General features: G+C 42.1%; 1 protein-coding gene across 3 annotated transcripts in view; it reads right to left on the bottom strand.

The window, feature by feature from the left end:
* RASA3 (RAS p21 protein activator 3) overlaps window positions 1-26,778 on the bottom strand; it is a 135,220-nt gene extending 108,442 nt beyond the window's left edge. For all 3 annotated transcript variants that reach the window (XM_086610699.1, XM_086610685.1, XM_086610693.1), the window contains exon 1: window positions 26,688-26,778. In XM_086610699.1, the coding sequence (XP_086466825.1) occupies window positions 26,688-26,742 (55 nt within the window). In that variant the 5' untranslated portion in view covers window positions 26,743-26,778. The remainder of the gene's footprint in view (window positions 1-26,687) is intronic.
* Window positions 26,779-27,379: the final 601 nt, after the last annotated feature.

Raw genomic sequence — 27,379 nt, 5'->3', positions numbered from 1 at the left:
CAAGAGTCTTGAATTTAATATGTTAATTTCAGTGGGACTCCAATAATGTATCAGTTACTATGACTATAAAGCATTTTTCAATGTAACGATGCTGCTGAACTCAAACAGCAAGCCGGGGGGCAGCGGGAAGCATGTAACTAGTAAGTATGGCAATTTATTTTTTAAAAGATTTCAAACACTGACTAGTCTGATCACCCTGCAAGGGAGAACATCACATGAATCTTGGCCTGAGGAACAAACCTAACCAAGAAAGAATGACTCATTGTGCAGGCAATGTGATGAGAACCAAATGCTAGATTATCCAACTTCATTAACTACAGGAAAAGAAAAAACGTTTACTTCACTCCTCAGCACCAAGTATAGATAACACAGGCACAATAGAGCAGAAAAACATCAAGAAGAGGCTGGGCATAGTGATTTATTTATAAGCAGTGATCAAAACCAGAGTTCAGAAGTTAGTGTCGCTGGGTGCACCTAAAACACATCACTGTATCAGCAGCTAAGATCTGAGGAAACACCTAAGCCAAAAAACACAATACTGCCCTGTAAATTCTATAAATGCTCATACGATTAAAATCCATATTTACAGGGAAATGTGTAACTTTTCATGAAATGTCTGCAATCTGGCTGCTGCTCTTCTACGCAAAGTATAAAGCAAGGTTTTAGAAATGGAAAGTGATTTACTCTCCTTTTCTGAACTATGCAAAGTGTTAATTCAATGAAACTTAATTGATGATAGTTTTCTTTTATTCTTCTAGTTTCAGTTTACAAGTTAGTCATATCAGCTGCAGAAGAGAGGGTTAGCAAGACATACCGTCATAAAGCCACCTGGAAATGTCAAGTATTTTGCATACTTAATACTAGTGACACAGCAGAATTCATATACCTACGCAGAAGTGAGTGAATTTAAAAAAATGAACAAGAGGGGCAACTGGCAACTGCTCTGAAATACATTCAAATAGTTTTATTTTTATAAGCATGTTCAGTTCCACAAATCTAACACAGCACAAACCTGCTCTGCTTCAGTAACAGGTCCAACTGTAGTGAGAGCTGTACAATGCGTAAAATGTTCTCTTTCTTGAACTCCTTAAGCCTACACAAACACTCATACATTATAAACTCATGCATGATAAGGGAGGATTAAGCTTTAAAAAGAGGCAGTTGAAGGATATGTGACAGGATGGAGGCATAAAGGCATAGCATTTCCAAAGATAACGTAGTACATATATATATATAAATGCAATGTCAATCTTAATGAAGAATCTCATACTGAAAACTTTTCCAAATCAAATCAGTATTAAGGCTGACACATTTAGTGACAATGGTTTGCTTTAATGACACACAGGCGGAGCAAACACTGCAACAGAGCTTATTCCTCTGCTCAACGATCAATAAGGACAGCACACCCAAGTAAGTTTGAACTCACAGCTTTGAATCCACAGTTGCGTGATGCAACTACTCAGTCACCAAAAGCCCGAAATACGAAAAACCTTGGTCAACCCTGCCCTCAGCGGTTTACAGAGCACATCAAGCAGGCAAACAGTGACAACTTATCCCCACAAACATCAACTTAGAGTTCACTTTTCAGAGCCCAACAGAAGTGATATAATACACACCATGTTTTTCTTGTAGATACGGCATGTACTAGTTTTATCATAAGTTTAAAAATAAGCAAAGCTATGGTATCACATGCAGCCAGTGTCAATAGATATCTATAGGCCACACTACACCTATTTAATATCAGCTTGTCTTCGAATAATCTCCTGAAACCCCTGTACAAATCCACAGCTTACAAAAGAACAGAAGACTGGAGTCAGGGAATGCTTCTGGTAATCATGTGTAAAATAAAGTTGATTTCTGGATTGTATCACACACTTTCACTGACTGTAAGAAAGTTCTTCACTGACGTTTACAATAAGCAGCTGCAAAACTTAAAGCATGTAAACAGACATGCCTATCCAAAGACTATTTGTTGGATAAAAAGATGCCCACTTTTACCTTTTAGGGTAGAACACAAGTTATATACAGTAAATGCACACAAATCCACGTGCATACTGAAGTCATTATTAATGCTGGGGAATAGGGATGAACACGCCAGACATTCAGCTACCAAAAGAGACCAATGTTTCTTTAAAAAGATCACCAAAGAATGGAAAGCGATTCAACTTCAATTAACCCCTTAGTCATTCCATGTAGTTTCAAAAATGGTTTTGAATGGTTTTATTACAAAGCAATACCACACAGCAGAGCTATTCTGTGCAAGAAGTTTGTATTCCTGTGCAAGAAGTTAGCCCTCAGTTGAAGACCTGGATTCCATCCCAGTTCTGCTGCAGACTCCATCTGTGATCAGGCATAGTAAGTCAGACAGCTACCTTCTGTACTTGAACTACCTCCCTCTCTATCACGTCGTATTCAAAATGCAACTTCAGATCCCTCAGATGAAAGACCACACTGGAGTACTGCATTACAGTATTTGCTAATGCAACTGCATGAAGCGTTGGAGAAACCGCCTTTGAGGACTAGCTACAGAAAGGCCAGCAAAGCCAACCCAGCCTGACCAACATGCCAAGGACTCTCTTCTCAGCAAGTAAAAGATCAACATCCTCTTGGTTTGGGGAGCCTCTTGCCTACTTATGTAACAGGACAAGTCAGGGGAAATCAAACACAAATGAGGATTTACCAACACAGAGGAGGAGAAGACAAAACATCTGGTCCTTTTAACAAAAAGGTAAGGCAAACAGCTCCCAGTAACCATGTCAGGAAATACCTTACTGTTAGCAGTGTATAATTCCAACAGTAGTCACATTCACAGAGAGAGAAAAAATGGCTATCAAAGGCTTTATTGTGGAAAGAACACCAATTCAGGCATCACAAAGGTACTGTAACAGCTGCAAAGCAACCTGGCAAAAAAAATGCTTCACAATCAAAATTACTTTGATAGGAAAAACACCTTCCATGGGAAGCTGCCTGAGGTATACTATACCAAAATAGAGGGGCAGAGGCACTCCAATTGGTAAGAAGGCAGGCACACAGAACAGAAGCCCAGGATAACACAGACAGAAGCCCAAGAACAGTTCCCACTGAGGCACAATAAGTTCACCTCTACATACTCCAGCACTGTTACTTCCCAAATAACCACACTGTAACCACCACCCTGCTGCCAGCTATAGATTTATGAGATCTGAAGACATACACTACCTTCCCACAAGGTGAACCATTTGTGAAATGTTAAAAATCTTCAGCACAGGAAAGCATCTGTTCTGCCTTTTGCACATCTTTTGAAATACTTGACTAGAGTGGGCTTCTGCAAAAGAAACTACTTGTTTCTTATCTCCAGCTCTAATCTGTTCTGAAATTAAAGTACTGCTGTTGTAAATTCAGAAGTGAAGCAGTGGATACACCTGCAAGTGGGAAAACAAATCCAAGTTTGCTATTCAAGCAAAGAAATTGCGTGCAAAGATAAGCAAAAATACCACTCTTTAAAAGAAATATCTACTTGGGAAATAAGTGAACAGCAGTGACCCAGAATGTTGTCACCTGAGAGTTGTCATAGTCATTTATCAGAGCTTCCCTCCTCTGAAAGCCAGATATAACAGAACAGGTTTCTGTAGTAATATGTGCTTAGCACATACAGGATATTCCTCCAGAGGAAGACATCAAACACTATTTAATAGCATAAAATTGATAGAAAAGCTCAAAGACAAATATTGTAACTAATTTTTAACATTAACTGAATTGCAAGTCAGTGCCTCCTTCTTTCTCAAATTCCAAAACACTCATTCTGCTCCAAAAGAGGAAAAAAAAGTTAAGAGGGCATTTTTAAGCAGGGAGCAGTGATTTCCTCACCTGTTTCAGTAACCCTGTAGCTTCACAGCTACTTCAAGCCACCACAAGCCAGCTGACTGCTCACTGCCTGTCTTCTCCTACATGGTGCAACAACACCTGTTCACGTGCTACACGAACCTCTTCGGCTGAACAGACCAGGTCAGGCCAGAATGGATCCTGTGCAGCCGTTAGCTCTGGCACAGAAGTTTCCTAACAGACTCACACCACAGACATTTGCCTTCTTGCAAGAGATGGGGGCAGCAATGAGAGCAAACAGGATAGAACATAAAGAGCTTGTACAACCACGTGATACTAGACACGCATTTCAAACAGGTGTATAAGATGCATGCTCTTGAAAGAGATTTGAGGCTGCAGTCTCGATTACTTGGACTACAGGCATACTTTCCGAAGGCTACTGTTAGCAGTGCTGTTCTATAATGCCATCATATAAGGACTAACCCAAAAGCAGCAAAGACTGACGAAAAGAAGCCGTTTCACTTACAAAGAGATCCAATTCAATCAGTGATCATTCTTTCTTCAACTCTGCACTTCCTGACCACCACTTAATGTGCTCTACCAGTTAGTCTCCTCCACTCACTTTACTGTTGAGTCCTCTTACTCTAAATAACTATTAATCCGGCAAAGGTTTCCAGACCTAAGGAGATACGTCCCCTTGATTTAGACAGAAAGCACTGAAGAAAGCCAATCAACAAAAAACAGTACTAAATCTTGTCTATTCTGCAATGGTTTAGCTCAAATAAACTGATTTAAACTTGTTTTTTCAAGGTATTCCTTGACAGTCAACTTGTCTACTTTCATTTATCCTTCCCTTTAATTCAGCTGAATCACCGCTGTGATTGAAGCTTATGTTGCTCAGCATCTTTCATGACGTCCCTCTCTCCTTATCAAAATGAAGTCTAAAGTACAATCAAGAAACCCATAAGGTAACAATCTGCTGACCACATCACGTACATCCATACCCTACTCAATGTCAGTAACATTTATTCTCCGAGAACTAAATATTTTCCCCAAAATGATATCTCCTGTAAGTTTCTTGGTGCATGTGTTGCACCTACACCTGCATACTGCCAATTGAAGAGGCTGTGTCACTGGCTCTCCATCTCCAAAGCTTTCCCTGACGTCAAATACAGCTAGCGATTGTCTCCGCTTGATCAGCCAACTGAAGCTAGGCATGGTGGGGCTGAACATTAGTTCACCAGATTCAGTCAACTCCCCAGCTGCGTGCCAACCACTGCACTCAGAAGGCAGAAGCAGCAGATTACAACCCCTCTACAAGGCAACACACAGTCACAGCAATTGAAGTACGCTCCATGAACACAGACCTCTCCGGCTACATTCAAATCCAGCTACAGAGAAGACATACCAGAATCACTGCATTACCAAACTCATTATGGTTCCTACTGTAAAACCACATTTCTCCTCCTAAATGACACATTTATTCACTCTGATACACATGCAAGCTGAAGGTAAGCAGGCCTATTAGACTTTATTAAAAATGCTGTCTTGAGAATATTCGCAACAGCTGTTTCCTCTTCAAGTTAGAGGAAAACAGATGGCAACATAACAAGAGCTAGATAATTTTTAAAAATTAACTCTAAAACACGACACTTGTACAGGATTTCTCCCACTCATGCATCTCCAAATGGGATAGTAAAAAAAAAAAAATTGATGCCAAATGTTATTTTGCTTGTAGAATATGTAACAGCTTGATAGCATAATTAACATATTAAAAACATGGGTAGAACAAAGAATACATCAAATTGCACAGAAAAAACTGCAGGTTGTATAGAACCCTAGATCACAAAGCTGTTGCTGTAGATTCCCTACAGAAATACTCAGAACATAGTTTATCTCCTCTCTCAAACACATGAAGCCTGATAGCATCAAGATAGTGCAATTACAAGTGTGGAGAACAGGGGTGTACTCTTTCTAATATTAACCAGCAACTTCAATCAAAATTCATAAGGGTGGAAAACAGCAAGAAAAATATTTAAAGTGGTACTAATTATCCCTGTGAACATAATGAGGAGATTTTATTTGTGTTGGTCTGGCATCAACTGCAGCCCATCAACTGCATTTCATGCACATTCCATACACTTAAGAGTAAAATTTAAGAAATTATAAATACATCACTATAACGTTTTAAACATAGGTTGAGGGAGACCATGTGTTATTCAGCTACCGCATGTTGAAACAGCTGTTTGAAAGTTTCCAAAAATTCCTACCAAAGCATCAGTATTTTTGGACAGACAGCAACGAATACTCCATTGGTTGTGCCTTCTACAACACCAGTCGCCACAGGAAAAATTTTGGACAGACATGAAAGCTATGCTTCTGACCACCTACTTCAAGGAAATGCAAAGTTTAGGTTAAATGAAGAGTTTATCTTTTTTTCTGATATGCTTAGGGCTGAAATGAAGTATGCAGTAGACCCCTGAACTACTAGCCCAGGTTTCAGGATCTACTAACATCTGTTAGACTCACATTTAGAGTAGTGAAGAAAATAATGCTACACTTCACCATTTTTCTGGGCAGACTCTTTCCTGGAAGTGACTACTCAGTTTGGTATACTTTGAAGAACTTTCAACATGCATCGTTTTTTTCCTGGACAGAAGAATTTATTTATTTAAAAAAAAAAAACCAAACAACAAAGTAGCCTCTGCCAATCCAAACATCTTTCAAAACCTCATTGAAGATCTGCAGAGAAATATTCCCACTTCTATTCTCCTACTCCATTAACATGACAGGTACAAGCCTCCACCACCTATTCTATCAACATTTCTAAGTAACCAGAGCAGTTGGACACCAGCTTTACAGTGACAGCAAAATTAGTCCAAAGGCGGGGGGGGGGGGGGGGGGGGGGGGGGGGGGGGGGGGGGGGGGGGGGCAGAAACAACAAACAAACAAAAAAACCTCAACCAAAAAACAAACCACAGACTAAGTTGTGCAGATGGCTAGCACATTTAGAAACAGAGATGGTCCTAAACTCATCTCCGGATAAACTCAACCATATCATTGACAGCATAACCCAAGCTATAGACCCTGTGATTCCTCCACCTATAATGTTTAATTGTAGTAATTTGTAGCCAGCGTGTCTCAAAACTGCAGAGTCTGCGGTCACTAAAGGATACATACACACTGAAATTCTGTTCTCCTATAATAGTAAAACATACTACACACATAATATCATAATTACCTGTATAATATATTCTGTAACAACTATGTAATTATAATAAATTATATGTATTTTCTATTGTATACCCATATATTACACAGATAGATGAAAACCCTACACAACTTTCAAGCAACTTTAAACTTTGAAACTCCGTTCAGCTGATATTTTTAAAACTTTAATTTCATTTCTGACAGTATTTATTCTGCTCGTTTTTGATACAGCTTTATCTGGGTTACAGAATAGAGAGGTTTTTTTCCTCTACAAGCATAATCAAACATTGTATGATGCTAAACTTTAACTAGATCATACGTACATCTGAAGTGTCGGGAACAGTGAAATCATTTAGAGTATTAAAAACCCAAGCAATGATGACTACAATTACAGAAACAAAGATGTTTCCTTCCATGCCATTTTTTCTTTCTGATCTCCATACTAAGAGTTGAAGAAGATTGGATTTTACAAGTTGACCACCACATTATTCAACATATTTGTAATCTCAAGCAAGACAGTGAAGTCTCAGTCGTGCTCATGCACTCTCTAGCTGTGACTGTATGAATCAACTTCCTCTATTTATGGAAAGCGGGTATTAAATTAACTCTTGCCTTGGCATTCATCATCTACAAGCCTCATGCTGAAATTCACGGGATATCCTCTGTCCAGTACAGTGTGCCATTCCAACTAAGTTGTGTAACTCCTGCTGGCACAGCTAACCAAAGTTGACACATGTCCGCATCGCAGAGGAAAAAACAACAACAGCAACAACCCCAAAACAACTAAAAACCCCAAATTGTTATTGTGCTGAGAACCATAAAACTCAAGTGGTGTTAGACTGCCATTCCCCATTATCAGACTCACACCACAACCTGTTTAAATGGTACCTCCTCCATTAGTTTGCTCTGTTTTGTAAAGGCAAAGCAGATGTAAACACATACATCCAAAACCTGTCTTGTAGATTAGAAGCCGTATTTCTAATCTTAAGCACAGTCTCTGCCCTGTTTCCTTCAGGAATCAGAGGTAGTAAGTGCTGTCAGTCAAGCTTGCATTCAAAAGGAAAGAGATGGGCCACATGTACAGTCAATAACTGCAAAATAACCACCTAAACCAAATCTGCCAAGGAACCCAATTACATCATCGGGCTTTAACCAGTTACAGTGTACTTGCAGGAACGAGAGAGGACACCCATTTAACAACAAGCTTCCTTCCTCATCCCTTTCCTCCCCTGACAGATCCCCATTAAAAATACTTTATGACAGTCACCTATATCAGGTGGGTTATTCTAAAATAAAAGTTCTCTCACTTGTTATCATTAAGAGGCGCAAATTACCAACAGCTCACACCCAGCAGAAGATGTCTACTGCATAGATAACACAGGTCTGGTTTTCCCAGCAGGGAGGAAAAAGCCACTTAACCAGATAGGCATGTCCTTTCAACTTCTCTCTACTTCCACCTCCTTGCTGTTCCCTTCACAGCTCCAAGGAGTGCCTAATCTAACCCAGACAGTGCCAGAATCAACACTGCACTTAAGTAGCAGCTCACATAAAACCACAGTACTAACAGTAAAGCCATGCTATAAAGGAATGTTCGGTAACTTACTGTACACTTCTTAGGAGCTCTCTATTTCTTGGTTTAGGGAGCTCCTCTACCTCTTTCTTTACATGACAGCTGTGAAAAATCTTCCCTCCTCCTCACCCCGCAACTGCTGTCTTTACATCTTTGCTTAACTTGCTTGTGTAACAGCAGAGGAATGACAGGGAATCAAGATACCCTTAAACATACCGGAATGCCTCATGTCCTGCAGCAAGGAATTACTAAACTTAGGCAGTGCAGACTTCATGTGCATCTTGAGTGAGGATCAAAATCTGAGTAATTCACTTATGCAAACCTCAGATATATTTAATAGTATTCTCAAGTATTTTCTAAAGTGAATCTTCCACGATACACATTCAGACTACAATAGAAAATATTTTGCATGAGTTATCATTCACCTTTCTGAAAAAAAAAAAGATTAACACTAGTAACTTCTAGCTCTTTTAACCAGGTGGAATTGAAGAGGAAGATTGAGGCACCACATGCCCATCTATGAAACACTGTTCATTACTCTCCCTTCTGTGGAAGCAGCACATTACAAGTACTGCTGTTATGAGACACACCACAGCCTTTCAAAGCAGCAGGAAATGCAAATGCAAACAGAACCCTTTCATCTCAAGTCCAGGTCTGCAGGGAGAACCACCAGTTCAGCTCAGAAGCTAATTTTTACACAGCCATTCTGCCTGTTGCAAAACTCCTTCAATACAGCTCCCACAGAAATAGCACAGGGAGTCTAAAAAATCCTTCTGGGGAAGGGGGAAAGAAAAGAGAAAGGAAACAAAGGAACATTACACTAATAGTTCTCTTCTGCTAATCAACAGGATAGTGCTGACATGATGTAAGGGCAGGCTTGCCACAGCCTGGAGAGAAGTAAGAACATGCACCAGAAACTTCACAAAAATCGGACATGGTTTTCAGACCGCAGAAAACGGGAAGAATAATAAATCACTAAAAAAATGCCATAGAATGAGAGCAAGATATCAGCCAAAATACATGAATGAATAAAGGGACAAAACACAGCTGCAAAAGGTTGAAGAGGCTTCAAGATAATTTCTTTCCATCCCAACAGCCCAATTAGCCATCATTGTTACATACTGTAGCAACAGCTACCTAATAACCTAGTGCCTCTCACACTCTCCTCCTTACCCACAAAGGGCTGTGGAAATACTCGCCTTCCAATGTAAGTCACAGTGGCTTCAAGAATCACAACGGGGGGTTGGCTTCCCCAGCATACAGGATGCACTTTATTGCCACAGTCAGTGTTACAAAACACACAGCCCTATTTTCTGTTATTACATTTGCACTTCCTCTTTTTCACCCTTTAGGATTCCCACCACGGCTACCTCAGGATCAGAGATGGAGGATTTTACAAGATAAAGGCTAGTCCAGACAAGACCTTAACAAAACATCAGTCATGCCAGGGCCCTGAGTGCAATCTCCCCTATCCCTCAGGGGTCTGCATGCCTCGGCTCAAGGCCAGCTGTGACACGGTGCAGCTGTGTAAGCGCAGATCAGGCTGCTGAGAAGATAGCTGTGTGAGAAAGCACTGGAGGAAGCCTCACTAGGTACCCTGCTCCACTTTGGAGCTGCATCCCAGCTCATCCTCTGACACTGCCAGAGCTATGGTGCAGGTTTGTCTGTGCCTGGCCATTTACCTTACTGATCCTGGCCCTGATCTGCTGACATAGTGTCCTGTGTTACTTTGGACCTATCCCATCACTACAGAGTTGCCTGGTGATCACCAGGCTCTTGACCCTGGTTAACATCATGGACCCACTCTACTCTTCTTGTTTGGCTATCATAGGACTCCCTGCTTTGTTGGCGAGATCACCGCCCTGCCTGCTTTGCTGGCACACTCAGCTTCCAGCTTGTCTCTCTTTACCAAGCAATCCACTTTGTGCCATGACAAGTGGGATAGGATGGCCTCATGGCTTAACAGAGCCACATTAAATTCATCCTTTGTACATCCAGTTCTGCTATAAACATTAGTAAAACCCCCTCTACACTAGCAGGGCACTGAGAGTTTTGTTACTAAGGTCACGAGAACCACTGGAATATTTAAGTAATCATTGCTATCCAGAACAGGACTACACTTCTCAAGGCTAAGCAAAAGGTTATATTGAAACATGTGTCCAGCAGTTCTTCAGAAAGGTAAGCAGCTAGAATATAAAAATGGATGTATTAAGGCTACACAAGACTTCTCAACATTGTTTAGACTCCAAGCATCTAGAACAGAAGTTACTTACACAAAACAATGCTCTACACCAGGACTGGGACCTTTACACGGTAGTGCAATGCTAAGAATTCCATTACTGCCAGCTTACAGAAAGGCAAAAACTGGTGTTACACCCTGCAGAAGAAGAGGAAGAGCCTGAACAAGCCCTGCTGGGGAGGGTGGAGGGGTGCATAGAGGGAAGAAAGGAAAGCAACAATTTAGTACCAGTTTCTTAATAGCTTCCTCCTCAGTTTCTATTTTCCAGACCCAAATAGTCACTAAAACTGTTTTCTGCTAAACTCCTTCTACTCCCCTCAAGTGTTTTGCTAAAAGAGCTAACACTGACTCAGGAGAAGTTAGTCTGTTCTGTAGATGTCAAAACTAAGCATTAGGCAGCCCTTAGTTTTAGAATAGGAACTCAGATAATTAAACAAAGCCCCCCAAACTCCCAGAAAATAGAAATCAGCAGCTTTTACGATCCTTGCGAGAGCTATTTGCTCTGGTATTGCATTTCATTTCCCCAGTACTGGATATGCCAAGGAGGACTTTCACAGCAAGAGCCCTAGTGTGTCCAGCAGGACACAGAAGGCATTTGACTCAAAGTGCAGATTGACAAGAACAGGATCTTTAAAGGAAGGAAACAAGACTTGGCTAGGCACAGAAACAGAATCCTGCTTGTCCTTCCCTGTCCCTTCCCCTAGCAGGGCTCTCTCGCACCATCCTAGGCACTGCTTAAGCAAAGCAGATCGATTCCATCTCTACAGCTGGGAGAGTTGTCTGTGAGGCACCTATCCCTTACATCTCAGCAGGGGGAAGGCACATCATGAATGAGGTAAGCAGGAAGAAAGAGGACTGCCACCATGGAGTAACAGTGCCCAATCCCACTATACAGATCTCAGATCCTTGCCATTTACACAAAATTGCCTTCCATAAAAGTCTAGAATTAGACTCGAATCAGTACCGTGACTGGTAGGTAGTATTTTCCTACCCTGTCCCCCACTTAAGAGAGTCACTCCTGCCTTGGAAAAGGCTGGAAGATAACTCAAAGAATTCTACCGTATAGTAAGGAACGCAGTGAAAGCCATCAACACTGCTAGAGCAGGTTTTGAACTGAAGATTTGTGCAGAAAGCCACATATTCCACTATAGGAACAGAGTACAGAATAACTGCTCATTACACAAGTACCACCCATCCCATGGGCTGAAAGCAGCACAGTGTGTTCCTGTTAAAAATAAGTATATATTCCTGTAATGGCAGGAACTTTGTGTCCACAAAGGGATCAGATCAAGGTTACAACAGACAACCCTCATGATGGTAACCCTCAATTTCAAGTATTTGACTCTGGAAGCTCAGTGGTGCTTAGCACATGCAGGGGTAGACAATGCAAACCTTCCAGATACTGGTTCCAGCTGCCAGGAACGTGAATGAAGACATATGTCTGCACCATAATGTCACAGTCAGACAAGTACCCAGGCTGTCTTACAGGCAAAACAGCAGCTATGAGTTTCAGTGACTGTCCTAAATCAGGCTTTCTTTCAAATAATTAGTGTAAAAAACTCATTTATCATGAGGGTTAATTAGGCAATTAATAAACTGGAAAAAAAAAAATCACACCTGAGGAGGCTGTAAAATGATCTAGCAGGCAAGGTCAAACTTACTGCCTAGAGTCTTGACGGTTTGGGGCTGAATGATTCAACCTGGATTCTTACAAGAGTACAAACTAACAGCAACATGATTACGCTGTCTACAGCTAAGCCATAACTGCTAATATGCTTCTGAAGGCTAGGCATAACTAAAAATCTTCTAGAGGCACCACTAATACACAGAAGACTTACAGCAGTATCCTCGAGAGTTAATTTTAATTTAAAAAAGCCTCGATCTCTTTCCCTTTCTCCCCCAAAGCTCTCAATTGTAGCCCTACAGCAAAATTCACGTTACTCCCCATCAACAGCCAAGTAAATGCTCCACTCCTCAAAGAAATACTTAAGCATACTCTTGATAAGAAGCTATTTTGGTTCAATAATTTTACTTTAAATGTCTGTTAAAAACAGTTTTTAATCCTGATTAAAATAAAGCCAACCCATTGACTCAAAATGATGTTTGAAGCTTTATATTGTCGTCACCGTCATCCTATGCTGGCCTATTTTAGTGTTAATCTCATGTTCTCCAAAGAAAGTTATTATTCAAACAACAGAAAACACTGCAAAGCAAAAAATCTAGCATGCACTGGTTGGGCTACAGCTCATCCTTCCCACACCCCACTCCCCCTGCAGCTATGAAGGCTCAGCACTTCAGCACAGCTGGTTTCAGGTCTACCATATAGGACAGAGAAGCAACAAACACCTCATCAGGGGCCTACGGCCAACACGAACAGACTGGTTCTCCTCCTAAAGGATGTCTGCAGCACATGAGCTGCACGGACCCCACATGTGATTTTCCAGATGTGTTCACCACAAGACACTCTTTTCTCCCTGCCATGCCCAGCCTCATTCACTATACAAACTCTAACTTTGGGGAAAGATTATTCAGAGGGTAAGACACCAAAAAGAGAAGTGTGCATCCATGTTGAAAATGATGACAAAAAGAAGTATCAAACAAATACATGACACCTGCACTGGACCAAAGCGCTCCGTTGTGCTTTGCTTCTGTCCAAGCCCAACCTGCCCTAAATCAAATATCCCCAATTTTATCTCCCGCAGTCTGATACCCTAGAAGATACATACACTGCAAAATACATGAGCATTTTCATCATGACACCACAGACTGCCAAACGCTCAAGGATTCAACAAACGCACTGATACATCACCACCACTGCCTCCTTCAAAGCACAAGCAGAACCAAATTCCCACCTTCAAAGCACAGCTGCAATGTCTTGCCTTGTAACTGACTCCATACTCTGAAGGGAGTGTGTGGAAGCTCCTGTCCCAGTAGCCCTGCACCCCGTATTTCCTCCAGGCGAGTCACCTCAAGTAGTAGGTTTTTCAGATCACATTCTGAAGCACTTAGTTAACCCCATGCAGTACCAGAGGAGTTTTGGTATACCTGCAGCCTGGTACCAATTCACAGACATGTAAGTTCTTGTCTGGTTCCACGTCCTTCTTGGATAAGATATGCATGCATGACAACATTTCATTCTGCCACTGTGCATATTCTGTTGAGCATGGTATTCGCTCCAACGTAGTTCCCAATGCAGTGTGCATGGTACTGCTGAAGCAGAGACCCCACCTTACAAGCATTTGGTAGTTCTGGCAACTGCCAAAATCAAAGAGCCACCATACCAAAAAAAAGAAAAAAAAAAGACATTGAGTTTGACATGGTACAACTATATCCAAGTAAGATTTCATGGAACTAGGAGAAAAATACACTTTCAATGCCAGAGATTCACTTCGCATAAGAAAGTAAAGACCATATTCAAGAGCATGAAGTCCAAGTTACCCTCAGGACTAGATTACCAGTTCCTGTCACCAGAAGCAGGGCATCAGCATACTAAAAATTTGCAGGTGTTATCAGGAACTCTAATAATGACAACATGTACAACATTTCCTGCTAGACTATTACAGAGATTGGTTACATTTAATACTGGAGCTGACTTTAAAAGTCATTCAGTTAATATTTCTTTACTTTCAAACCCACAGCTTTCTGGAACACTGTCACAGAAGCAGGTGTCAAAACGCACTAATTAGCAGCCTGTTAGAGCTTCACTTTCACTGAAGTAGTCATTTTGCTCTATTGCAACATCCCAAATTCCCCAGGCACTTTTTATTCCCTGTCAAAAACTTCTGCCTCACCACTCAAAAACAGACAGTCAGGAGTACTGGTCTGAATAAAAATTAGCTTTCTTTTTTTCCCCTCTCTCTCAGGCAATTTTGCTGAGCAGGCCTAAAAAATGAAAAGCCACAGGCGAGTAGGGAGAGACTAAGTATACCACTTACACTATCCTGAAATCTAGTTCCTTCCAAGCCTAACGCGCAACAGTAATTTCCTGAAGTCCACTGCAGGCACCACCCCAGAGAGCAAAGAGGCTGACTCTATGTTTCACTGTGAGAGCGAAGAGGCATAACCAGTTCCCCTAGTTTTTATCAGTGGTGGATTTAGGACCACTGACCACTACCTCCTTTCTCCACCATCATCTCTGAAGCACTAATAGTCTAAGCCTATTCTGTAGCAATTACCTGGAGCTTCCGTCTCAAAAGTACTGTACACTGTTAGTGGGAACTCTGGTGGTCACACTGGTCAATCAGAATCACCCAAGGGCTGCTGGCTGACAGCATGCAGTAAAATTAGCTATGTGGAACAAATCTACAAACACAGGGTAAGACTAATATTTATAGCAGTAAGAGTGGTGTTGGTCAACTCCTACCTTACATTTGGGGCAAGAGATGCTAACAGAGCACAAACGTGGTTCTTCCAGTATCTTAAAAACTTGACATTTGAATACATTGCAGTATCAGCCATGGTTCCAAACATCAAATATCTGCACTACAAAACGCAACTCCAAATTTCCAAAGAGGAATGGATCAGAGAACGTTTGCAGAAATAGCTGATGCATCTCTTCTGCGCATCCACTGCAGAATACACAAAAATCAGAACTTAACCACTATGTTCATGGAGGCAAAATGCAACTCCTCCTGATCTCAGAAGGTGAACTAGGTTAGAGTTTATGTCCCAGTGCTACAGGGAAACATGGTCAGAAGGATCTCTCTAGGATCAGACTTGGTCTGGCCTACTGAGAATTTGCATAAGATCAAGAACCTTACTGACAGTCAATGCAGGGCACAAAACTTAGGAGAGCACAGCTCCTCTGACTCAAGCAGAGCAGGTGTAAGTTTTCCAGGACCTTTACTGCCTCCCTGAAACAGGGCACAATACAGTCTTAAAAGTAACAATAATCACCTACTGAGCAGAGTAAGTTCGGTTTTACCCAATTCTCAGCCACACTGAGCAGTACTGTTACTTTTATGTAAACTGCAGAGGACCTGGGAACCTTAAAGAAAATAAAAAAAAAAGTATGCTATCTTACACTGCACCCACATGATCTGCTGAAAGACAGATTTCAGACAACTGCCAGAGTTTCACAGTTCTGTCACTATTTTTGCATACCTTGTGGGAAACAAGTAGCACTTCCCCTGGTTTCCTTAGAGTATATGAAGTAAATATTATGTGCAACTACTCATATGTACAATCCTTTTAATGTAATCAATTGCATAGTTTCTATAAGGACATCTGAAAAAAAAAAATCAAAAGAAGATAAGGAACTTTGGTCAGCAGATCTGAAAATCTGATCTGTAGGGGACTGACAGGTTTCACAGTGCTAGCATTCCTTGCTTCTCTCTGCTAAATTGCATTAAAGAGGCAGCTAAAAATAAGATAAATATTTCCCCAACATTAAGTTTTCCATGAGAGTAAATGCTGCCATTTCATAGATATTCCACAATTCAAAAATGGAAGGGAAAATACCTAGTGCGTTATAAAGAGAAGAGACAAAGCTTATAATGCAAGTCACATCTTCACAGCAGTGTTGCGTGAAAAGCTTTTGAACACGTATTGTACCACTGCAGATCTTTCATGGCTATAGATAGCATGTAGAGAGCAAAGCTACGATCTCAGAAACAGCACCCCCAGTTGGGCAAATGACAACAGAAGAGCCAACCACTGGACTGACAAGAAATTCTGTTCCTCTGGAAAACTTGGGCAGCCACTCAGATACGTAGTGTTCCTGAAAGAATTTTTGTCAGATGTTTTGAACAAAACATAGTCTTCCAAAAAAAACGAGCAAATCTGTTAAGACCACTGCATCCCACTCTTTTTTAGTGACTATTAGGGATCTGCAACAATGCAACCACAATCAGTAAATCTAACAAAACAACGCTGGTTTGGAGGGGATGGACTGTTTTGTTTTAGATGTACTCACTCCCACGTTGTGTCACACTGTCAGAGCTCAATTTTCCAAGGTTGTGTTCACGTGTGCTGTAGCAGCCACCAGCTTTTCAAACCAGAATCTAAAGCAACTGTAAGATGTCACACCCTGTGTTTGCTGCAAAATAGATCTAATTTTCCATTACAAACTGGTGATTGTTCCTGGCAAGGGGAGGAGGGGGAGAGAGAGGGGAGACTAAGAAAGGGAGCTTTTATACTATCTACCAGATTTTTCTTCTCTTTCTACCACCCTCCTTCCTACAATTCTACAAGCTGAATGATTGCCAGAAAAATCAACAAGACTATTTTCACTGAAATATCAAAACAAAACATCTGAAAAGTTTCATGACACAGTTCAATTACACTGTTAAACACAAGGAACAATAACCAACTTTAAAAACTCACTAAATGCTTTAAAACACACATGTTAAAAGAAGATACCAAGAGAAACAGCTTTCAGAATGCCACACTGTAGTACTAAATGGAACAGGAAATGAGGAACAAAGAAAGGAATTTCATAGATTCCAGATGTACTCCAACACCAGCTGGGAAATACAAGCAAGAATCAACTAAAGCCTTGTAAAAGGCTACCGCTAACTATCTTCTTCTAGAGTTCTTGAACAAAAGTAAGTAGCTGTAAACAATTTGTAAATAGAAATATTTTAGAAGAAATTGGAAACAGTAGTAAAAATAAACTTTGTCCCCTCCCTCCTATTTTTAAGGAGTTTCAAACCCAGCATTGGTACATCTGTATTTTGGAACTGCTTTTTTAAAATATAAGAACTCTGTATAAGCAGCCATAACAGAAGCACTGTAAATAAAGTATTTCCAGTTGTCAGTTTTCAATACTTGGAATATTAAAGCTGAATGAAACGTGAAGCAAAGAAAAATCAAACTGGTATAGTTAATTTATACTACATGCCTTTGTGTAACTGGAACTGAATGGCAATTTAAATTTGTAAATGGCTAAAAATCAAGTTATCAGTCACTCAAAAACTTTGTTCCTATAACTATAACTAGAAGATTAACCACTCTAGGTTAAAAGCCCTGGGAACAGAACTCCTTCACAAGTTCAAACACTCTTCTGTATGTAACCCAATGTTTTATGTCCCTGTTCTGAACAAACTCAGGCCTTTCAATGCAAACTTCTTTTAAACAGAACTTGAAATCTCTGAGTAACAAGTATGGTGACAGACAAGTATATTTCCTCCTAAGGTCACTGTAGATGATGAAAGAAAGCTTAAGCATGCATCTTACGGAACACAGACCTGCTTTAATAGAAAATTCCCCCTCCTACTACTATTGCAGAAATAGGTGTTCCCGACTTCGAGGCTTTTCATGAATTTGTTGCACATGGTGAAATTGAGAGGCTTCAGCTAACATTCATCCACCTATCAGCTTATAAAAGTAAAGCACATTAATATTTATGCAAATTAAACATTGCATCAAATGCTACCTGTTCAAAGGTACCAGTCATTCATAAATAAGTGAAACACTCTCCCTTTTAATCATACTACTACATTTTAGGTAATGGCAATGCAGTCACACAGTTATACACCCCAGCAGGCAGGGAAGATTCAATTGCTGGGCTAATGAAGGCTGCGCCAGTGCTTCCTGAGAAGTAATAACATGCAAATGCACAGGTGTTCCAGTCAAACAGAAAAAGATAAGACTTCTGAGGTCTGGAACGAAAACTGAAGAGCAGAACTCTTAATCAACCTCAGAAGTCAGGCAAGTCAGACCAGGCTATAAGACTTCCATATTTTTGTTCTTTCTTCAACAGACCTCAAAAATATATATACGCTACACTTTTTTCCCTTTCAGATAGAAAAGGGGAAAAAAAAAGCCTCAAGCCATCAAAGTTGCCACTGAATCTAGTGTTTTACACTTGGCAATGATCTCTCGAAAATTTCAAGAAACGAAAATAGGAGAAAAAAATTCCAGTTCTTCATATTTTGAATCTTCACATCTCATTTTACAAACTTTCACCCAGAAAATCTTCTATAGGAGGAAACAACATGTGAAGTTTCAGGGAAGTTGCTTTCCCTTGGTAGAGGTTAGGATGGGAGAGGAAGGAAGTTAGATTTGGTTTGGTTTTATTCCAAAACAAAGCTTTTAGTTGGATCCTAAATTCAGTCACCAGTCCACTATGCTGAAGGAATCAAACAGGCACTGCTAAAGAACAGATACTTCACTAGGTTCAATAAATGTTGCTAAAAATCAGAAGGTAAGAGAGCTATTCAGAATGTGCAAGTCTATGATCAGCTTTTCAGTCTGATAAAATATAACCTATTATTAACTCCAAGCATATCTCAAGCTTCTCCTGATTTAACCACAAAACAGATAAACCTGTGGTACTAGAAGATCTAAACCCGCAATATTTAGACATATGAGTCCATGTTTCAACCATTAATACACGCTTTTAGGTGACTTGCTCCCCAGACACATTAATAGTCCACTGCCATACACAAACATTTATTTTTCTTCTATATATTTGGCTGAACATTGTTGGTCTGAAATGATTATGAGTAACATAACTGTGTGATATTTACATATTTTATAATATTCAGCAAAGACTACAATCCTCTGGTTTTATTCTAGGCTTCTTGCTCTCACACAGGGAAACCGTAAGATTTATTCTCCAAACACACCAGTTTGCAGAGGGCTTTCTCTCAAGTGAATCGCCACAACGAGAGGTATTAAGTACTCCTTAACAACTCCAAGCGGATTTTGCCTCTTCCTTTCCCTCATCCCTGCAAGATAAAAATTGCTACAAGAGCTACTCTAAGATTTAATCTGGCTCTCACAGAAGTGTAACTATTGGCTTCAACGGAATTACTCATAATTTACACATCCTGTAATGGAGGTCAGCCCATCAGTCAGAGACTAAGAAGGATAGAGGGAATACCTGAAGGTCCATTTGCAGCCTATAGTGTTTATCTGCTCTAAGAATTCTAACCTGATGTATACTATCAAAGGTGGTTTAGAAGCTTTTTTTCAAATTATATTTTCTAATCTTGCTGTAGGCAACACCCTTCGGTGTTTGCATGAGAAGGTCTTCCTTAATGGGAGCATCAGTGCAATAAATTGCTTCGTATGGTAACAGTCTTTGACAGCATAACTGCATAAGTAGAAATCTTGCTGCGACAAAAAGAAATGGGGGTGGGTGTGTGTTCTGTTTAATCATAAACATGACACCAACATTAGGTACCACAGCTTTAGAATACAAGTGAGCGAGAGAGAAGCAGGACAGCGTGTGTATTAATCAATTAGTAACAACTAAACCACCTCAACTTTCATAAGCAGCTAAGGCTCCTGAACTGAATGTGAGGTGCAAGTAGTTCTCAGGTGGAAGGTCAGAGATATAGATATACCAGTTGTCAGATTATCCTCTCGGTAATCTCGCTGGAGTTTTAACATTTGTTCTCCAGAGCAGCTGACCAAGCCAGTGTATACTGGAGACTAACAAATACAGCATCATCAAGAAAACATGTACTGTGGAAGGGGAGTGGACTGAAGAGTGTAGAAAGCTTCAAGCAGTCTCATGACACTGCCAGTACACAGACATGAAAGCAGGGGAGGCACCTGCCCTCCCTCCATCTGGTTTCCCACACACGCATGCTCCTAGTCAAGCTCCTGATACTTGTCCAGAGACAGCACTGACGTTCACTGGAGCGCACAGATTCAGCTCCCTATAACAGAAGCAAACTAAACCTGACAAGAAAAATAAGCTGCACTCTTCAGGCCTGCTTTGCACATTGAACTGGATTTTTTTTTTCGTTAGCAGAGGAGCATCAGTCAAGAGCAGGTGTGTGCTTGGGGTGGCAGGTGCAAAGAGTGTTTCATAGCTGGCAGCAAGATGAGTAGGGAAGAGGAAAAGCAAGACTTGCCTTTTCAGCAGCAACAAGCTACTAATTTGGGTTAGCCTATCATGATGACATGCCTTGGACTACACCTATGAGAAACAGAATCACAAAGCAACACGTGAAACATGGAGGAGAACAGCATCAAGCAGAACACCGACAAAGAACATAGGAAGAGAAGTTAATATTGGCATCTTTCCAATTCATTATTTCCACAACCAGGAAATTTCTTTTCACAGATAATAATAATAAAGTAAAAAAAAAAATAATATCGCACAACCACCACTAATCAGTTTGAAGAGTAATTCAATGCAATGAAAAGTTTTCAAAAGCATTTTCTGAAAACTGCGAAGCTAAGATATCCAGCACTTACATAATGTCCTCGAGTAAGAGCATTTGATACTTTGACCAGCAGATAATCATCTCAATCAGAAAGCACAAGAAAACACTATTGGTTCTCATGAAGAGAGATTAGATAACACTTTTTTCAATGTACTAATTCCAAAAGAGGACAAAAAATTGAAAGTTTGCTTCCTAACATCAGAGGCTCTGAGCAAATCTGCTGTGAATTTACTGCTACATATTCTAAAAGCCAATTAACGTTGGCTTCTACTATCATACATGAATCATTTTTTGCTTAAAAGAAAGTTAAGTATGGATAATTTGATGTCAGGCTGGCAGTCCCAACACAAGAATCTTCCCTTTCTTCAAACTGAGTTCACTGAAGCATTTCCCACTGCTACTCGGTTTCCTTCTCTTACTTGCCGAAACTACGCTTTGGTCTCCATTTCTGCTCCAGCCGTGGCTGATCTTGGCAGTCCATGAACAGTCACAGCACTCCTCCTCTAGAAATAGCACCGGTCCCAGATCTTTTCCATTCAGCACACTGAACACAAGTCAGTCAGAACACAACCACCACCAAATTTAGCAGAGTTTGAAATATTGAACCAGCGGTGAAGAACCTGCATAATCTATTCTGCACCCTCCACAGCCTGTCAGACTTGAGCTTTAATAGCATTGCAGTCAATCAATAACAACATAAGTTACCACTTTATCTTACCTACATAACATCAGTTTAAGCTGTACTTGTTAACTTTTTCATGTGCATAAATTGTCTTGAGAAGTCTTAAATGTATCAGGGTGAGATGCAATTAACTTTTCTTCCTTTCCTTACTTGTTGGTCCGCAACTTGAAAACACTAGAAAATCTCATTATCTTTCTTAGAAAGATTTTACACTTCCTAAAAAATAATTTTCTATTATATGTATCTAGATATAGATAGGTAACCGGGAAAAATTCTCTCCATTCTAAAAATATCTATTCAACAACCTTATTGCCCCATTTAAACAGGGATAATCCTTTCTATAGTATATGCAGTGAACATACTTAATCGCACTTACTTCTACAAGTAACCACTTAAGGCACTAAATCCCAACAGAACAACATTAAAAGGGGCATCTTCTCAAAGCAAAATGGATTTCCCTGATCAACCTTAGGATTACTACACTTAAGGGAGGCCTAATTTGTCAGAGGCAAGATAGTCCTCCTTACCTTACAGAAATGCAGAGAGGCATCTCTCAAACATTTATTCCGTATCAAGTTTAATGGTGGAAGAGCAGTAAATACTTTCTCTTGGCAATCAACCTGCTTAAACACTGGTACACTAGCGCTTAAGCAAATACTCTGCCTGACCTTCATCCAAGACTCTCAGTTTCCCCAAGAAAAGTTCAAATGCTTTTGCAACATCTTAAACTACATAGCTCTGTATGAAGTAGTAAGAAGGCACAGCAAATTAAGAGTCAAAGGGACAGCACAGGCTACAGACCAAAGATCCTCATCTCGTCAACTGGACCATCACAACATAAATAAGGTTTTTGAGTTCTTGGAAACGGTGGGTCTATCCTTTGAACAGGGTAAGCACCAACCCACATCAGGTAGTAGCCAACCTTTATCACAAAAAGTTTCACAGCTTCGTGCTCCGATCACGCTTAGTGCTAAGAAGAGACTATGCTGCTGGAAGTCCCACTATTTAGACTATGACCTCAACATCTAAAGATGTAACGACAAAAGACCCATCCCTGGCCCTTTCTAAGGATGATAAAAGAGCTCTGAAGTTTATGGACGTCTTAAATTGCAACAAGCCCTCACAGCGTACCAGTGGACCATATGATCTCTGAGGTCAAATGAATAATGAGTAAGGGTCCTCCTCATTATATTATGGCTCCTGGTAGCCTCTTGATGTGCAGTATCCTCCTGTCACAATTATTATTCCAAAACTATGGGACGGTTTAACCTCTATAAACAAGCCCTGCTACTGCTAGCAAAATACAATTTTAGAGTAGAGCCCAATACTCCTACATAGAAGAGTAGCAGATTTCAGGAACATGGAAAGCTTGTTACCTTACACTGACAATTGACAAATGAACTGATGCTTTAGATTTTTCAAGTATAAATAATTACACAAAGTAAAAGCTGGCAGAAAGTTCTCTGCTAACCATTATACAGCGTTCCACAGCAGAAAATACTGAATAGGAGCTTTTATTTTTTCAACTGGAAGTTTAATAGTTGATGCCATTTAAGGAGAAAAAAAGAAGCGATTAAGTACAGTATATTTATTAAATATTATTAACAATACAACACAAGTCATGTTGTCAAGCAGAAGGACTCGCTTTGTAGTTTTTCCAGCCAATCATCAGCCATAGAGCGTTATGTTGTTTCCTTTCAGGTTTTGAAACACTGACTCATGGAAATATCAGCACTGCACACTTCCTCAAAGTGGCAATCTTATAGGAAGTGTTTGTTTAGTCTTATATGACACATTGTTTTGTTTATGTATAAGGGATTCTGGTAAAAATAATTTTCAATTAAGGAAAAAAAGACAAGACGACAACAGTTTCATTTATGGGAAGCCAAAATACATCAATTTCAAATAGACAATTGAACAGTGCATTCACTAGCACAGATACTACTTTTTTTTCTTTTTACTGTATGTTACTTCCTTGCGACAGACGTGAGCAGAAGTAGCTGGGCATTGAGTTCTTTCAATTCAACAAACCACAAAAGAAACCAGAAACTGGGCAAGAGGTAGCACAGTAACAAAATGCCTCTTAACACTGCTACTCACAACAACAGAGTTCATATCATTGCTCCACAACTTCAGTATCTCAATGAGACAGTTTTTGGAAGTGGCATATCATTGACAGTGCAACTGAATGAGGGGAAATATAGGTTCCTAAGAAGCTCAAGGGTTCACATTTTCAATGGATGAAACAGATGGCTCAAGCCAAATCCAAACATGGCTAGAAACAACACTACTCAGAATGGGGAAGTATTCAGGAGATCTGGGATATAATTATCCATTTAGCTAAATATGTCTGATTCTCATCAGTCTCAAAAGAACAAGTTACGCCAGCAGTAGAAAATGTCTTCATTTACTTGCAGCTTCCTGGAAATACAGGAGAAGACCCAGCCATAGCAATACATTATATTAGGGCTTTCAAACATCTCTAGGCTACAGATGTTTTGCACAGCCTGAAGCCTCCAAGCCACATCACCCTCTCTGTCAAGAAAGGCACACCAGCATGGGGGGTGCCCTCCTGATCTCATAGTGTGTCTGCACTGATCTTCAAGCATTCATCCTCTATTTCACAAGATTACTCTGAGACATACTTGTATATCAGTGCCATATTCATGATTTGCCAGCAAGGTGCTACAGGGATGGAAATATCTTACCAGATCAAGCACAGAATATCTCCAAGTCAGATCAGCCAGAGTTTGGCATGAAACACGCTCCCAAAGAACAGAACTGACCACTTTTAGAGCATGGCAAATCAAAGCAAATCAAGACGGGAAATAACTTATCCTTTGTCCTCAAATAACTTATCCCTTCACCTATCAAAAGATCCAAAGCCTCTTGTCACTAGAGGCAAGAGAAATCTACAAGACACTAGTGAATGGGAACTGCTAAAAGACAAGTTTACTCCCGAGAATAGCTGACAAAAGTAGCATCCCTCCAATGTTCACCGTCTCCTTTCAAATCCACTCACAGGATTTTTTGCAGGGAATCTATAAGCTTCCACATACAATTTCTTCAAGATTAGGATTGCTTTGCAAGGGCCATTAGATGAGAAATACTCCTTCAACCCACCACGGAGCAATCCTGACAATTCCATTTTTCTAACAAATTTCACAAAAGGTAGTCAGCTACAGAAAGGGAAAACAAATCCCAGACACTCGTGCCCGCCACGAAAGCTGATGAAATGTCTTCAGATACTTTCTAGCGAGCAAGGAAAGATCTCGCTTTTCTCCGCGCTTCCTATCGCCCTCTGCTGTGTTAGAGCAGAAAGCCCGGGCGCAGCGGCTCTCCAGGGAGCTCCTGGCACGATTCTTGCAGTTCACCGAGTAAAAAGCCCTTCTGCTTAGAAGGCAGAAGTGAAGCACCGGTGTAGCAGCGAGGCACGCAGTTTTCCTACTTACTATCCACGCTAAAAGGCAGCAGGAATCCTTACTGCAATACGCTTAGCTCTGATGAGGACTCTGGTAACTGAAGTCAGCAGTAGGATTAACTTTAGTCCATGATTTAATGAGATTAATCTCGAGTCTTTGCTGCTGTTATTATCTTTGATCTCTTCTACCACTCAAAGAAATTCCCACACTTGATAGTCACTAGGACATCAATCGTTTAGGTATGACATCACTGTTTTTGTCTCCAAATAAACCCAAAACCCACAAAAAACCCCAAAACAAACACCAAAAGTCATCATCTTATATGTGAGACATGTTCTCACTCCCTTCACTAAAGTCTCCAACTTGCAATAGCAGCACTTGCACGGTGTCCGAATTTCTCACTTGCAAAAAGACTTCCCCCCCCCCCCCGGCTTTGAAAGAGCCAGAAAACAAGTCTCTAGCCATGCTGCATAGTCCAGCTGAATCTATCTTCTGGATATATAAAAGAACACAGAATCAGCACATAATTTTTAGTTTATGTCATAAAATTTTACTTTTTGAAGTCTGCTACCACTAAACTACCTGCTAACAATTAATAAGGAAACGATCCTAGCCATAGTCTCTTTGAAATGCTAATGCCATTATCCAATAATGAGATTTCCTATGCAAATTCAAGTTTCAGTTTTATCCAACATGACAATTGGCGGTTGTAAATTTGCTTTTACATGCACGGATATGCAAGAGGAGATTCTTCAAGTGCGCTAATAGGAATCTACAAGCCCAACTCCCTTATTACCCTGCACTGTGAGTCCGGGACTAAGCTATCCCACTTTCCCCAAGCTCCCCACCACCATACCCCATCCAAGCGAGGCAAACCCTCTGCTTACGGGTTTGACTCTGTTAACGGAAACGAGGGATTTCCCTCCCAGCCGGCACATCAGAACTCTACCAGGGAGAGTTTAATCTGCACGCTGACATCTGTCGCTTTACTTTCTAATAACGTGGTTTGGAAGTCGATCAACAGCAAGAAGTAGAGTGAATCGTGAGTCGCAGGAAGCCGTGAGGCAGCAGCAGCCTCAGCCCGACCCGCTTCCCGAGGCGAGGGGCTCAGGCACCGGCTCCTTCTTCCCACAGCCGCTTTTTAGTCGGTTTCGCACCAGCTTTGCCAGTGACACACAGTACCGAGACTCAGCGATCGCCTTCAAACTTTTTGCGCGTAGCTTAGCAACGAAAAGGAAAAAAAAAAAAAAAAAAATCGCGAAATCCGCCTAATATCCTGCGCCGCCCGGACTCCGGCCAGCGCGGCTGCCCAGCCGGACGCGCACCGCGCTGCCAGCCTGTCACCGCAGCACCCGGCCGCCTCACAGGCACCGGCCGGCCGCCCCTCTCGGCGCCGCTGCCCACGGGCCTCGCTCTGCCGGCCTGAGGCGCCGCGGAGCCCCGCCGGGCCGCGGGCACAGCCTATCCCGCCGCGACCCCCCGCCGCCCCCCAGCCGCCTCCCCAGCGGGACGCGGCGCGCAGGGGAGCGCAACGCAGCGGCCGGCGCCGAGTGCCTGGCCGCACCGCCGCTCCGCAGCGCGGCCCGCTCCGGCGGAGGTTTCCCGCCCTCTGCCAGCCGCCCCCATCCCGCGCCCTCACCGATTTTAATCCTGACGCTCTGGAAAACCCGCAGCCCCTCTTCCTCCACCGCCATGGTGGTGCTGGTGGTGCCGCCGCGCCTGGCGCCCAGCAGTGCTCGAGCCTTGCCGGTGGAGACGCACGGGCCGGGTCAGAGAAGGCAGGCGAGCTGCTCCGCCGCCGCCGGGAAGGAGGGAGAACGGACGGCTCGGAGCGCGCTACCGCCCTCCGCCGCCAGCGAGCTCGCAGCCCAGCGGCTCTGAGCCAAGCGGAGCCGAGCCGAGCGAGCCGAGCCCAGCGCCCGCCTCCCGCCCCGCCGCTGCCCCCTCATGGTCAGCGGGGCAGCCGGCCGCGGCGTTCATTGGGCCGCTGCCTGCCAGGGGCGGGACGGAGTGGGGTGCTGGGGGGGGGGGGGGCGGACGGGCCGGCCGTGTTGCGGTGCTTTGCAACAGCTGGAGTGCGGCGCGCGCTCGTCGGCCGCGCAGCTGCGGAGCGCGCGCGCCGCGCTTCGGCCGCCCCTCGGCCGCCGTGAAGCTGCCGCTGGCCCCCTCGCCCCCGGTCCCGGTCCCGCCACCGTGCCGTGCTGCGCCGTGAGGGGCAGGGCAGGGCAGGCAGGCGGCGGGTGCGAGGGACGGCGCCGTTCCTCCCGGCCGAGGCAGCCCTCCACCCAGCCAGGGCTCCGGAGGGGGCGGCGGGGGAGGGGGAAGGGTGAC

This window comes from Tauraco erythrolophus, chromosome 1 (assembly GCF_009769465.1).
Source record: "Tauraco erythrolophus isolate bTauEry1 chromosome 1, bTauEry1.pri, whole genome shotgun sequence".
Classification (NCBI taxonomy): domain Eukaryota; kingdom Metazoa; phylum Chordata; class Aves; order Musophagiformes; family Musophagidae; genus Tauraco; species Tauraco erythrolophus.
The sequence above is the reverse complement of the archived record's forward strand: the minus strand, read 5'-3'. Positions and strand labels throughout refer to the sequence as shown.